The 14,625-nt window shown below is 46.4% G+C and overlaps 2 protein-coding genes across 7 annotated transcripts in view; one reads left to right on the top strand and one right to left on the bottom strand.

Annotated features, from left to right (window-relative positions):
- The window catches only part of TAF1A (TATA-box binding protein associated factor, RNA polymerase I subunit A), a 471,716-nt gene that overhangs the window by 33,800 nt on the left and 423,291 nt on the right, over positions 1–14,625 (bottom strand). Inside the window, exon 1 of one of the 5 annotated variants that reach the window (XM_075863371.1) lies at positions 2,718–2,835. The exons of 2 other annotated variants lie outside the window; for them this stretch is intronic. In XM_075863371.1, coding sequence (XP_075719486.1) covers positions 2,718–2,721 — 4 coding nt within the window. In that variant the 5' untranslated portion in view covers positions 2,722–2,835. Of the gene's footprint in view, positions 1–2,657; positions 2,696–2,717; positions 2,836–14,625 lie in introns of those variants that run through there. 2 more of the 5 variants (XM_075863372.1, XM_075863375.1) reach the window with 2 other exon arrangements.
- MIA3 (MIA SH3 domain ER export factor 3) overlaps positions 14,255–14,625 on the top strand; it is a 94,627-nt gene continuing 94,256 nt past the window's right edge. Inside the window, exon 1 of one of the 2 annotated variants that reach the window (XM_075863366.1) lies at positions 14,255–14,424. In XM_075863366.1, coding sequence (XP_075719481.1) covers positions 14,301–14,424 — 124 coding nt within the window. In that variant the 5' untranslated portion in view covers positions 14,255–14,300. The remainder of the gene's footprint in view (positions 14,425–14,625) is intronic. The other variant, XM_075863363.1, reaches the window with a different exon arrangement.

Below are 14,625 nucleotides of genomic sequence, written 5' to 3' on the forward strand. Positions count from 1 at the left end.
TGCATCTAAAATAGACACTAAAGCAACTTGACAAATCGTATTATGTGTATACAGCTCCTATGCAGACCTATACTTCGCCATGGTTACAGACTACAAACAAGCCCTGTGTAGTCTGTCCCCTTCTGTCTGTATTTTATCAAGAAGAGGGATAACTGGGGGATCAGACTACACTTTGTTTGTTAGTAGTCTGTTACCATGGAGACCCATGCCAGTGAATAAACATACAGTTCCCTCTATGATATGATCGGGCAAATCGCTTTATGAGCGCTCTGCTAATCATTAATGGGGTCTTCCAGGATATTACTTTGATGGCCAATCTTAAGGCTAGGCCATAAATGTATGATTGGTGGGGGGGGCGGTCCGAGACCGAGAACCCAACTGATAAAAAAAGGACGAAGAGACAGCAGTACCCGGCAATGCGACATCTATATGAATGCGGTGGTGTCTGGTACCTCAGGGAAGTCCCCACAGACCATACAGTGATGGCCTATCCTAATGAAATAAAGAATTAGCATTTTGTTTTAAATTAAATTCATATTTTAAGTGTTTTCTGATTTTTTTTTAATTAACTTTTAATTAAAAAAAAGTTGCTCGTTTTTCAATGCAGCTTCTATGTGTCCTTCATACATAGAAGCTGTATCGTTCGTTATCAGCTGTTGCTGTCAGTGAAGTGTACTGACGGCTGGGCGTGGGTCCGGTGCGTGTCTCACATACAGGACCACCATAATATCCATCACATCTAAGTTCATCAACTTAAATGTCTCGATGAAACGGTGCGAGGGCTTGGTTTTTTGGGGGCGAACTGTGGTTTTTATTGGTACATGCAACTTTTTATTAATTTTTTTTTGGTGAAGCGAGGTGACCAAATCCCTGCAATGTTTTCATTGTGATTTTTTTTCCCCCCTACGGTTAAATAACGTGATATTTTAATGGCTCGGACTTTTTTAAACGCGGTGATACCAAGTAGGTTTACGTTATTGCTTACATAATTGACTTTCCAAAAAAAAATTATTTTTTTTAAAAAAAATTAAACATTAAAAGTTTTTTTTTATATGTCTTAGGCCTAATTCACACAGCCGCTATAGAAAACTATGACGCTAGGAGTCCGGCTCCCTGGAATGGAGGCCGGTCCAGGAAATACGGTCCATATATCACAGACTGAACCTCGGCGTGTGAATCCAGTTTTATGGCTCACGCGCGCTTCAGTGACTTTCTTCAGTGTGCTATCCGTTTTTTATCAGACAGCACACCGATCCATTCATTTCTATGGGTCCATGAACAGCCTTTTTTTGCGTATCCGTGAGTGCGTTCCGTTGTGGATCGGTCACGCCCATTCTAGTCTGTGGGTTAGTCAAAAAAAACTAGAGCGCACACAGAAGACAACTGTGTGCGGTCTGTTTTTTTGCGGACCGGTTGCCAGGCAATGTCAGGGCAGGCCGATTTTCCCTCCTTCCGTTTTTTATTTGCGGTCTGTGAAATGCGGAATACAGACACAAAATACGGAGAAACGGAAGGGATGTGGAATAAACACGGAACCCATACGGACACCCAGATCACTGTTTATACGGCCATAAAAAAAAAAGGGAAGTATGCGTGCATAAGATCTAAGCAAGGTCTGCAACAAATCTGCCGCACGTGAACATACCCTTAGGCCCGATGCACATGAAGGTGCTTTTGCGGCCACAATTCCCCCAAAAATCCACAGGAGAATTGCGGCCCCATTCATTCCTATGGGGCCATGCACACGACCGTGGTTTCCATGGTCCGTGCATGGCCCAGGAGTCCGGACCGCAGAAAGAACGGGCAAGTCTTATTACGGCCGTGTCCTGCGGTCCGGGCTCATTGAAAATAATGGCCGCGGCCATGTGCACAACCCGCGATTTGCGTAACGCTCGCAGCTGTCACTCCGTGGCCGGCCGACCCAGAAATCACGGCCGTGCACATGGCTACGGTTGTGTGCATGAGGCCTTAGGCTGGTTTCACACTCAGCGTTTACTCGTGTTTTGGTGGCGATTTTTCTTCTTTTTTTTTTTTATTAAATTTTAAAAAACCGCTTTAGCCATCAAAGTGATTAGTAAAATATGACACATCCAAGGTGTTTTGGTTTGTGGAGTTTTTTCAAAAAGCAGCGTCTGCTAGTTATGGCTTTTTTGTTTTCATAGGCTTCTCCGTAGCACTTCAGAAAACACAGGTAATACGTCTGCGCAAAACGTCAATATAAAAACAGCTTCCAATAATGCACGCAAAAACGCCCAAAAAACAAAACACATGACATGGATTGCATTTTAAAACACTGAAAAAAAAAATAAAAAACGTGCAGAACTTATTGCGACAGCTCCGGACCGAACAAAAGCATTTACTTCTATCATTTCTACGAGATAACGCATCAAAAACGCCACGTGTGAACAGTTGCCTATGTATTCTACATGCACAAGATAGAACACATTACTATACATAGGTAATTCAATGCATTAGAAAATAAAATAATGAAAAGTTCCCTGGTGGCAGAAAATAAAAAAAATTACGTTTAATAACCTGCGAATGAGCCCGGCGTCAGACTATACAGAGAGGATTCCTGGCAGAACAACACATAATATCTAATGTAGGAGTCTGTGTATATGCCATATACTATATATTACTGTATACCATATACGCACTTCATACAAGATCTACTCCATATCCTGACCCCAGCAGCCTATGTAATAATCACATCTCACCCATGTTGATCAACAGCTTGGAGACGACTAAGCCATGCTACTTCCGGTCTATTTCGCCATCTTGTGGTTGGTAGGAGCCAGGAAGCTGTGACCTCTCTGTGAACCTATGTTGAACTGTTACAGCGCGGATAAGAGACCTACTTCCGGTCTACTGAGTCATGCAGCAGAAAGGCATTTTGGGAATTGAAGTTTTCCTTGTCTCGTTCATAGCATTGACGTTTCCATAGATACTCATTTATATAAATGACGAATGAATGACCAATAAGATAATGGTGTATTTACATAGATATATATATATTTATGTATTCACACACACATATTTTTATATCTATATATATATATATACATATACTTACATGCATAGAAAAAAATTATAAATACATATATATACACATTATTATATATTTTTATATACACACTATGGTAAGTTACCCATAGTGACCAATCAGATCGCTGCTTACATTTTCAAAACCCCAATAGTAAAATAAAAGCTGAAGTATGATTGGTTACTATGTGAATGCCACCACTTTTTTCTTTATATATTTATTTATTTGTACTTTTACTTTGCTGTAGTTTTGTGTAACTTATTACTTCGTTATATATAATACCATTCACACATCCATTAAGAACTGTTCATTATTTCATACTGCCTTTAATGGGAATAAATGGGACTGTAGTATCAGGCGCAGCCTCCCCTGCAGGGACGAGCCGCTGCGCCAGTGTAAACAATAAAGGGAACGCACCCCTCCCTTCATTCTGCTGATTAATGGGGTCCCTGAGGGTTGGACCACCACAATTGATGGCCTATATGGATGTCATTGAGGGGGTCCGCCGCTCGGAAACCCTTTTTATCAGCAAGAAAAGAGATTCGCTCTGGCAGACTTGAGCCGTCTGTGTAATACATGGACGGCCATTCATCAGAAAAAATGGCGTGCAACATTACTTTCCACTGCAGCTGATCTGATAGGGGTTGTCTCTGATGAGACACGACCCCCCCCTCCCCCTTTTTAGGCTGGATTTACACACAGCGTCGGTTTGCGTTTTCTTGTGACTTTTTTTAATGTCTTTTTTTTTTTTGCATTTTTTTTGCGCCCGTATGTTACATTAAAGTCTATAGCGAAGTATAAAATGCACTACATACACGATTTTGTTTGTCTCGTTTTTGTGGTCAGTGGAGTATTATTACATTTAAAAAAAAAGCCTCTAAAAACGCTGTTACTTTTAAAATAAATACTGATCAGCTTTTTCACGAATTTCAAAATGCCAGAACGAGGAAGCCTTAGGCCGGATTCACACAGGTCAGATAAGCTGCGTAAAACTATGCATCGTATCCAACCTAGAATCCGCAGCACCTTCCGTCAAAAAATCCACACCATGTTGTGGTTCAGTTTTTCAGGGGGAATTTCCGCTGTGGAAAGCAGCGCTAGAAAACAACCAATAACGTTGATATCTACCCCGGGCGTGACCATGGCGACGCGTCTCTCTGATGTCCTGCAGCCCGGCCTCCTGAGTTGATGTTTCATCCCAAGTGATCGCTACAGCCTGTGAAACGTCATCCCTGGAGGCCGCGCTGGATGCAAGAGCAGAGCACACCTCACAACTTTTAAGTATCGCAAAGAGGGACAATGCCTCTAAGCCTGCCCAATCCGCACCCATACACACCCAGTTCAGCCCACACCGTATCATGCTCCGATAGTGCCTTCTACACAGTATAATGCCAAATAGCTGCCCCCACAAGGTATAATGCCCCCATAGCTGCCACCCTACAGTATAATGCCCCCATACCTGCCACCATACAGTAAAAAGCCAACACAGATGCCCCCATGCAGTATAATGGCCAAACAAATTTCCCCATACAGCATAATTACCCCATACCTCCCCCACACAGTATAATGCCCCCATAGATGCCCCATACAGTATAATGCCCACATAGCTGCCCTCATACAGTATAATGCCCCCATACAGTATGATGCCCCCTTCAGCTACCCCATACAGTATAATGTCCCTATAGATTCCCCCATACAGTATAATGCCCCCTTAGCTGCCCCCAGGGCTGCCATCAGGAATTTCTGGGCCCCATACTGCCAATGAGTCTGGGCCCCCGCCCCCCTCGTTATTAGGAGGGGGGGGGTGAAATGTAAAGGGGCGGGAGGTAGGGCACATTAAAAATAAAACTCTTTGGAGGAGCAGGGCAGAGACAGGAGGTGGGTGTCGGAGGGCAAAGGGGAGAAACTAAGTCCCAGGGCTGGGAGAACTGAAGGTAGCAGTGGTAGCCAGGGGGGAGACGCAACCTCACAGGGGCTCTGTGGAGTGACAAGGAAGAGACAAGAGACAGCGGCTCTGTGGGGGGCAAAAAGGGAAAGTGAGTGTGTGTGTATGTGTGTGTGTGTGTATGTAGAATCTGTCAGGGTGTAGGAGGGCAATATAAACAAAAATCATTGCACTGAAGCCCTATACACAGCAGAGTCACTCACCAAAATGTAGTCCCTAAGATCTCCCACCGCCACGGGCATGTCTGGATGATGCTTTTGCATTCTCTTCACACGCTGCACACACGTTATCTGTGTGTAGCGCTATCTACAGGGGGCTGTGTGTGGCGCTATCTGCAGGGGTGGGTGAGGCGCTATCTACAGGGGGGGTGTGTGGCGCTATCTACAGGGTGGGTGTGGCGCTATCTACATGGGATTGTGTGGCGCTATCTACATGGGATTGTGTGGTGCTATCTACAGGGGGCAGTGTGTGACACTATCTACAGGGGTGTGTGTGTGTGGCGCTATCTACAGGGGGTATGTTCGGCGCTGACTACAGGGGAGTGTGTGGCACTCTCTACAGGGGATTCCAGTCCAGGAGGAGACCCTGACCTCACTGTCCATATATGGACAGTGACCTCAGGGGCTACCTCTAGGAGAGGAATCCCCGACCAGAGTGTCGGCAACTCTCTGGCCGGGGATTTCGCTCCTGGATGGGTGAATGGCAGAGCAGGAAGCTGATACTTTCCTGCTCTGCCATAGTATTCAATTGTATCTGCATCCTGTGGACGCAGATACAATTGAATATGGCAGTGGCTGAGACACGTCTGGGACAGTAATTTGCCGGGACTGCCTCTTTAGATTCAGGACAGTCCCTGCAAATTCAGGACTGTTGCTAACTATGCCTCCGGTATAAGCTTTCTCCCCCTACCCAGGTATACTCTCTCCTTCCTCTACCCCTCCCCATGTATAATTTCTCCCCTCCCTTCAGATATCATCACTTTTCACCCAATTATTACCCCCCCCCCCATTGTATAATGCCTCCTCCAGTGGAGGGATGTCACGATACCAGAATTTGGACTTCGGTACCGATGCTTTGTGTAGTATTGCGATTTCGATAACAAAGCGATACTTTGCCAACAGTAATAAAAAAACAAAACAGTTCTTCCATTTCTTATGTGAGGCGCGAGGTGTGATGGTAAATTTAACCTCCATGTGCCTCACATTAATAGTAATTAACCCCATCATGTTCCTCAATTATAAAGGGTTAATGTGTAAGGTACATGATGGGGTTAATTACTATTAATGTGAGGCACATGGAGGTTCAAAATTCATAATACCTCGTGCCTCACATTAATAAGTGAAAGAAGTTTTTATTTTATTTTTTACAACGTACACATCATAAATGATGCAAAAAAATTGTTGTGCCGGTTATTACAGCCGCGCCAATACTGAATGTGTATATTTTATGTATTGAGACTTATTTTAATGTGTTTTGTAAAAAAGGTGTATGTGTATTTTTTTTAAATTTAACATTACTTTATGTTTTTACTTTCTTTTTGAAACTTTAATGTACTGGTATATATCTATATACGCATAGTACACAGGCAGTTGTTAGGACAGACCTGAGTATGCCCTAACAGGAAATATGGTAAGACAGCCCTGGGGTCCTTCATTGTGACGTGATCCAAGGGGCATCCCCCCTTCTTATTTTCCCCTGAATGCTGCAGTCAGCTTTGATCGCAGCATTCAGGGGAATAGCGGCGGAGATGAGAGGTTTCTTTGATCTCTGCCTTTATAGAGTGGGACTGCGGCTGTGTAATACAACCATTGCCCCGCCCCGCACGCGGTCAGCACGAGGTGATGCGGTTGGCGCTGCACTAATGAGCGGCGGTTCAGGCACTGAAGACAGAACATGTGGGGGTGTTTTGTAGTGCGCCCGCCATGTTCTGTTTTCAGTGCCGCCGCTCATTAGTGCAGCGCTGGCCGCATCACATAATCCTGGCGGCGCGCACATGTCAGGACTCCGGAGCAGGGCCGTGACTGTGTTACACAGCCGCAGCTCCGCTCTCATACATTCATGTATTACAATATTGAGCTGTGCGGCCGCACAGCTCAGTATCGAAATACATGAAATAACGGTATTGAACCGTTTGGGGGTGCACGGTATCGAAACCGTATCGAAGTTTTGATGCATCGTGCATCCCTACTCAAGTGCCATCCTCCCTCCATTATTATCTCCTTCCCACTCTAGCATCATTTCCCTCCTTACCCAATGCCATCTCACTGCCCCATTATCATCTCGCTGCCCCCATTATCATCTCCCTGCCCCCATTATCATCTCCCTGCCCCCATTATCATCTCCCTGCCCCCATTATCATCTCCCTGCCCCCATTATCATCTCCCTGCCCCATTATCATCTCCCTGCCCCATTATCATCTCCCTGCCCCCATTATCATCTCCCTGCCCCCATTATCATCTCCCTGCCCCCATTATCATCTCCCTGCCCCCATTATCATCTCCCTGCCCAATTATCATCTCCCTGCCCCCATTATCATCTCCCTGCCCCATTATCATCTCCCTGCCCAATTATCATCTCCCTGCCCCCATTATCATCTCCCTGCCCCCATTATCATCTATCTGCCCCCATTATCATCTCGCTGCCCCCATTATCATCTCCCTGCCCCCATTATCATCTCCCTGCCCCCATTATCATCTCCCTGCCCCCATTATCATCTCCCTGCCCCCATTATCATCTCGCTGCCCCCATTATCATCTCCCTGCCCCCATTATCATCTCCCTGCCCCCATTATCATCTCCCTGCCCCCATTATCATCTCCCTGCCCCCATTATCATCTCCCTGCCCCCATTATCATCTCCCTGCCCCATTATCATCTCCCTGCCGCCATTATCATCTCCCTGCCCCCATTATCATCTCCCTCTACCCCCTCCCCATAGAAAGCATAAATCTTCCCCACGTCTGTATTAGTTCACACTGCAGCATAGGATTGTATCACTATCAGCTCCACGACGGCTCTTTTCTCCTGTCCTGTGTAAACAGAGGGAGAAGACAGGTTTATTGTCACATGTTACACAGGACGGGAGATAAGAGCCGCAGAGCTGATACAATCCTATGCTGCAGTGTTAACATAATACAGAGGTGGGTAAGATATTTACTTTCTATGGGGGCAGGAGGAGATCTTTTCAGGAGGCTCCGGGCAGCAGCCTGACACAGACATAACTCAGTACTCACTGTGTCTGAAGAAGAAGACGACGACTGCTGCTGCTGCTGGACGTATCCTCCGAGGCTGAGCTCATAACTCCCGCTGCTGTGATGTCTCCACCCCTTGTCTCCTCCCCACACGCTGTCAGCTGTTGCGGAGGAGGAGGGGCAGGCACATGTCACTCTCCAGCGGGCCCTTACGGTTTTATTCTGATGTAATGAACGGGCCCCTGCTTCGTGATGGGACCTGTTCCTTTCACCGAAATGAAATCGTAAGAGTCACACTGCCGTGAGTATATTAATTCCAGCGGCAGAGTGCGGGCCCCTTTTTTTAAAATTTATGCCCGGGCCCCTCACTGCAGTACCCCCAGTCCCCCCCTGATGGCGGCCCTGGCTGCCCCATACAGTATAATGCCCCTTATCTGCCACCATGCACTATAATGCCCCACAGCTGCCCCATACAGTATAATGCCCATATAGTATACATTATACCTCATACAGTATAATGCCCCCATAGCTGCCCCATACAGTATAATGCCCCTTTAGCTGCCACCATACAGTATAATGCCCCCTTAGCTGCCCCATTCAGTATAATGCCCCATAGCTGCCCCCATACAGTATACTGCCGCCTTAGCTTCCCAAAAACAGTATAATGCCCCCTTAGCTGCCCCTAGTGCCAGTGCCCACATATAAAGTGCCAGTGCACACGTAGATAGTGCCACACACAGTGCCCATGAAGATAAGGGCAGAATCCCTGGCCAGAGCGTCGGCAATGCTCTGGCTGAGGATTCCACTCCAGGAGGAGCCTCTGACGTCACGGTCTCTCAGTACTTAAAGAGGCTCTGTCACCAGATTTTGCAACCCCTATCTCCTATTGCAGCAGATGCAATGTAGATTACAGTAACGTTTTTATTTTTAAAAAACGAGCATTTTTGACCAAGTTATGACAATTTTTTATTTATGCAAATGAGGCTTGCAAAAGTCCAAGTGGGCGTGTTTAAAGTAAAAGTCCAACTGGGCGTGTATTATGTGTGTGTAACATCGGGGCGTTTTTACTACTTTTACTAGCTGGGCGTTCTGACGAGAAGTATCATCCACTTCTCTACACAACGCCCAGCTTCTGGCAGTGCAGACACAGCGTGTTCTCGAGAGATCACGCTGTGACGTCACTCACTTCCTGCCCCAGGTCCTGCATCGTGTCGGACGAGCGAGGACACATCGGCACCAGAGGCTACAGTTGATTCTACAGCAGCATCAGCGTTTGCAGGTAACGCCGATGCTGCTGCAGAATCAACTGTAGCCTCTGGTGCCGATGTGTCCTCGCTCGTCCGACACGATGCAGGACCTGGGGCAGGAAGTGAGTGACGTCACAGCGTGATCTCTCGAGAACACGCTGTGTGTCTGCACTGCCAGAAGCTGGGTGTTGTGTAGAGAAGTGGATGATACTGATTCGTCAGAACGCCCAGCTAGTAAACACGCCCCGATGTCCGCACATAATACACGCCCACTTGGACTTTTACTTTAAACACGCCCAGTTGGACTTTTGCAAGCCTCATTTGCATAAATACAAAAATGGTCATAACTTGGCCAAAAATGCTCGTTTTTAAAAAATAAAAACGTTACTGTAATCTACATTGCAGCGCCGATCTGCTGCAATAGCAGATAAGCGTTGCAAAATCTGGTGACAGAGCCTCTTTAAGGTAGCGCTATGCTCGGGGAGTCCTCCGTACTAATGCTGGAGCAGGGAGCTAAAGGTTCCCTGCTTCAGCATCGGGTTGAACCGTCCCATTGGGACGGTTGGGAGGTATGTCTGAGAGTTCTGGGTAAGTATGAGATTTTTTTTTTTTCTGAGTTGCGATACTTGCGGCGTAATTGCAGCTATAAAAAGTCACATCTGTTTTTTTGCGTGATTTACCTCCCATTAAATTCAATGGGGAAAACCTGCAACAGAAAAGCAGCGATTCCGCAACATAAATTCACATGCTGAGGATTAAACAACTGCACCGCAGGTCAATTTATGAATGTTTTTTTGGCAGTATTTACAGTACAAGTGACTAAAGAAATTGCATAACTAGCAACTTTCTAATATGTTAAATCTGGAAGCGCTTCTTTTTTTTTCCGTTGAGTGCACTGAGAATAACCTACAGGGGTGAGGAGGATTTTGAGTTCCCCGGCGTGATTGCCCCACAGGCCCATGAATCTGCTGATGGAGTTTATGAGAACGGTCTGCCTGGAGGTCACTGAAACAATACAGATCTGCAGGGCAAGAATCCAGAAAGTTACATTCTCTGTCTCTTATCAGATTGTTCCAGCCACTAAAGGAAGAGATTCCAATAGTATAATTATATTAGAAAATTGCTTCCTTAAAAGGGCATTCCCAAAATCATCAATTATCACCTATGCACGGGATAGCTGATCATTTTATGATCGCTGGGACCCCCACGGATCGGGAGTACAAGGGTCCCAAACCCCCAGATCCTCCTCGCTGCTCGACCGCAGTAAGGAGGAGCTTGAATGGAGCGGCGGGAAACTTGCACGCTGCTGCTCCATTTAATATCTATGGTAATGACGGAAACAGCCGAGTACAGCACTCGGCTGTTTCCGTCATTCTCATAGACAGCGAATGGAGCGGTGGTGTCATGCTCGATCGCTGCTCCATTCAAGCTCCTCCTCACTGCGGGAAGTGCTGTGAGGTGGATCTGGGTGTTTGGGACCCATGTTCTCAGGATCGGTGGGGGTCCCAGTGATGGTACCCCAAGCGATCATAAAATTATCAATTGTCCTGTAGATAGGTGATCATTTATGATTTCAGGAATAGCCCTTTAAATATTAATCTACTCAATGAACTTAGAATAGAAAGTTTTATGACGCATTGTGATCGGAGCCCGGAGTTTACAATGGCTGCAGCTTGCAGGGGTAAAGAGAGAATCATACATGATGTCAGACCATGCGGAGTCTTCTAGTTCTACACCACATTCAGAACGCATGCAGCTCCCAAAAGTCCAAGAGCCAATAGGAGAGAACACAATGAGAACTGTCAGATGAACAACAGCCATCTACTAAACTCATAGTCCAATCATGTATGTTTATCGCAATACTGAGAAGGGGATAAGCTGCTGCCGGATACCACTGGCGCTGCTTATCATGTGTCGGGAAGGAAGGGGGAGAATATGTGGGGGGGGGGGCAAAGGATATGTAGTCTGATTCTGCAGTCACATCACTCTCTGTTGATGGGATCTGTCGACAGCCTCACGTGTTTGGTGGCCTCCCGTCTGTCAGGGAGAAAGAACATTGGGAATATTTGATTTCAACATGGCCGATCCTTTGTTCTGTGGGGGAGGATAAGCAGCTGCCAGAAGTTCTTGGCAACGACTTGTCTCACTCTCCCCATTGAAATAAACATGCATGCTCTGCCGAACCAAGCGTGGATGTTTATAGGGAGGTTGATGGAGATGCATATCGGAAGTATAGTCAGCTTGACACATGACTGCAGGATCAGACAACACAGGGTTTGTTTGTAGTCTGTTACTATGGAGACATAGGCCGGCGTAGGAGCTGTAGACAAAATTAAGAGATTTTTAATCTTTTAATAACTGTTTGCAAAATTGTAAGGTCCCATACACACGACCGTAGAATTTGTCTGTAATTACGGACCAGTTTGTTTCTATTGACCCCGGACACCTTCCTGTATATTTGCGGGCAGGTGTCGCGTTTGTTGCGGGTTTTACCTCCCCATTGAATTCAACAAATAAGCAGCGATTACCCAAATTCAATGGATATGCTGCGGATTAAAAAGCCGCCACGCATGTCAATTTCTGAGCGTTTTTTCCGCTCACTATTTACGCAGCGTGTGGATGACATTTGTTTAATTCTCATCCGCTCCGCCGTGGATTTTCCGCAGTGAAATCCATTGAGGAAAATCCGCAGTGTTTACGCTACGTGTGAACTTACACTTAGGCCTGATTGAGATGAGCGTGTCCGTTTTTCGTCCGCCAAAAACGGACCGTATTTGAAGCATTTCAGTTCCGTGTGCCACCATGTCCGTGTTGGTGCACAATTTTTTATGTATTTATTTTGTTTCTCAGCATTTTTCTAGCAACTGGTGTGTGAAACACAGATGACGTCCGTGTGCTGTCCGTGATTTTCACGCCCCCATAGACTTCAATGGGCGACGCGGTCTGCAAGAACGGACCAGAATAGGACATGCAGTGAGTTTCACACAACGGAAATACGCTGCGAGAAAACTCACGTATGTCTGAATACCCCCTTTGAATTGTATGGGTCCGTGTTCTGTGCGTATTTTTGGCGGACAGTACACGGACGTACACAACGCTCGTCTGAATAAGGCCTTATAGTTATTAGAACGCTTGCTTCTAAAGTCACATTGATGTGGTGACGGGTGCAGGCTGCAGAGTGTTGCTTCTAGTGCTACAACAAATGCCCCTCAACCTGTAATCACTACATGAAGCTCCAGCGTAGCCGGAGTCACACCTGCAGCGTCTTTCTTTTTTATCTAGGGCTGAGCGGTCTCAAAAAGGAGGAAATTATAAAGGAAAGACTCGCACTCCTCTCTTTTGTATCCACTCCTGTGTTTGGCTAAAAAAAAAACTGCATCAAAAACTGCATGTGTGAATCCAGCCTAAAACAGTACTGCAACAAGAAATGAGCTGATAGGATATGCTGGGACTTTTAGTTCTACAAGCCCTGTACTATAATAGTCATCATCATACACAAAACTCCCAGCATGCCCTGCCACTCATTAAAACCTGTAGTACTACATGTAATGGAGCTGGTAGAACATGCTGGGTGCTATAGTACTACATGTAATGGAGCTGGTAGGACATGCTGGGTGTTGTAGTACTACATGTAATGGAGCTGGTAGGACATGCTGGGTGCTATAGTACTACATGTAATGGAGCTGGTAGGACATGCTGGGTGTTGTAGTACTACAAGTAATGGAGCTGGTAGGACATGCTGGGTGTTGTAGTACTACATGTAATGGAGCTGGTAGGACATGCTGGGTGCTATAGTACTACATGTAATGGAGCTGGTAGGACATGCTGGGTGCTATAGTACTACATGTAATGGAGCTGGTAGGACATGCTGGGTGTTGTAGTACTACAAGTAATGGAGCTGGTAGGACATGCTGGGTGTTGTAGTACTACATGTAATGGAGGTGGTAGGACATGCTGGGTGTTGTAGTACTACATGTAATGGAGGTGGTAGGACATGATGGGTGTTGTATTACTACATGTAATGGAGCTGGTAGGACATGCTGGGTGTTGTAGTACTACATGTAATGGAGCTGGTAGGACATGCTGGGTGTTGTAGTACTACATGTAATGGAGCTGGTAGGACATGCTGGGTGTTGTAGTACTACATGTAATAGATCTGGTAGGACATGCTGGGTGCTATAGTACTACATGTAATGGAGCTGGTAGGACATGCTGGGTGTTGTAGTTCTACATGCAATGGAGCTGGTAGGACATGCTGGGTGTTGTAGTTCTACATGCAATGGAGCTGGTAGGACATGCTGGGTGTTGTAGTACTACATGCAATGGAGCTGGTAGGACATGCTGGGTGTTGTAGTACTACATGTAATGGAGCTGGTAGGACATGCTGGGTGTTGTAGTACTACATGTAATGAAGCTGGTAGGACATGCTGGGTGTTGTAGTACTACATGAAATGGAGCTGCTAGGACATGCTGGGTGTTATAGTTCTACACGTAATGTAACTGGTAGGACATGCTGGGTCTTGTAGTGCTACATGTAATGAAGCTGGTAGGACATGCTGGGTCTTGTAGTTCTTCCCCCTCTGCACTCTACATGAAGCTCCAGCATGCCCTGCCAATCAGCACATGGAATTGAGAATGCTGGGACTTGTAGTTCTACAACCCTGAACAATACATGAAGCTCCAGCATGCCGGCACAATAGATAAAGCATGCTGGGACTTGTAGTTCTCCATCTGCATGTCGCTCCCCGGCTCCTTCCTCTCTCCTGCAGTCTCCTCCTTCTTGCCGTGCTGTCTCCTGCTGACGTGTCTGCCTCCCTCTGCTCATGCTCTGTCCTCCTCCCCTCCATGTACAGGACACTGCTATCCTGCTGCTGACATGGCTGCAGCCAGAGGCCACATCTACCTCCTGCTCCTGCTATGGCAGCCCCTTCTCAGCAGCAGCACGGCCCAGGACAGGAGGTTCTCTGACACCAAGCGCTGTGCTGACCCGGAATGTAGCAGTGAGTAGCAGCGAATCGTTACAATGTATCTCTGTGGTGAAGGGGGGCTGGGAGGCGATCAGAGGGTCCTGGAGGGTCACATTCAACTCCCACCCCCAAAACATCCCCCTGATGACTCCGTCCTGAGACTTATGGGAGTTGTTGTGTTGCTCTTTGATGTGTTTATTACTGTAGATAACACTCCTGGCACACTTGGATAAC

This window comes from Rhinoderma darwinii, chromosome 4 (genome assembly GCF_050947455.1).
Source record: "Rhinoderma darwinii isolate aRhiDar2 chromosome 4, aRhiDar2.hap1, whole genome shotgun sequence".
Classification (NCBI taxonomy): Eukaryota; Metazoa; Chordata; class Amphibia; order Anura; family Rhinodermatidae; genus Rhinoderma; species Rhinoderma darwinii.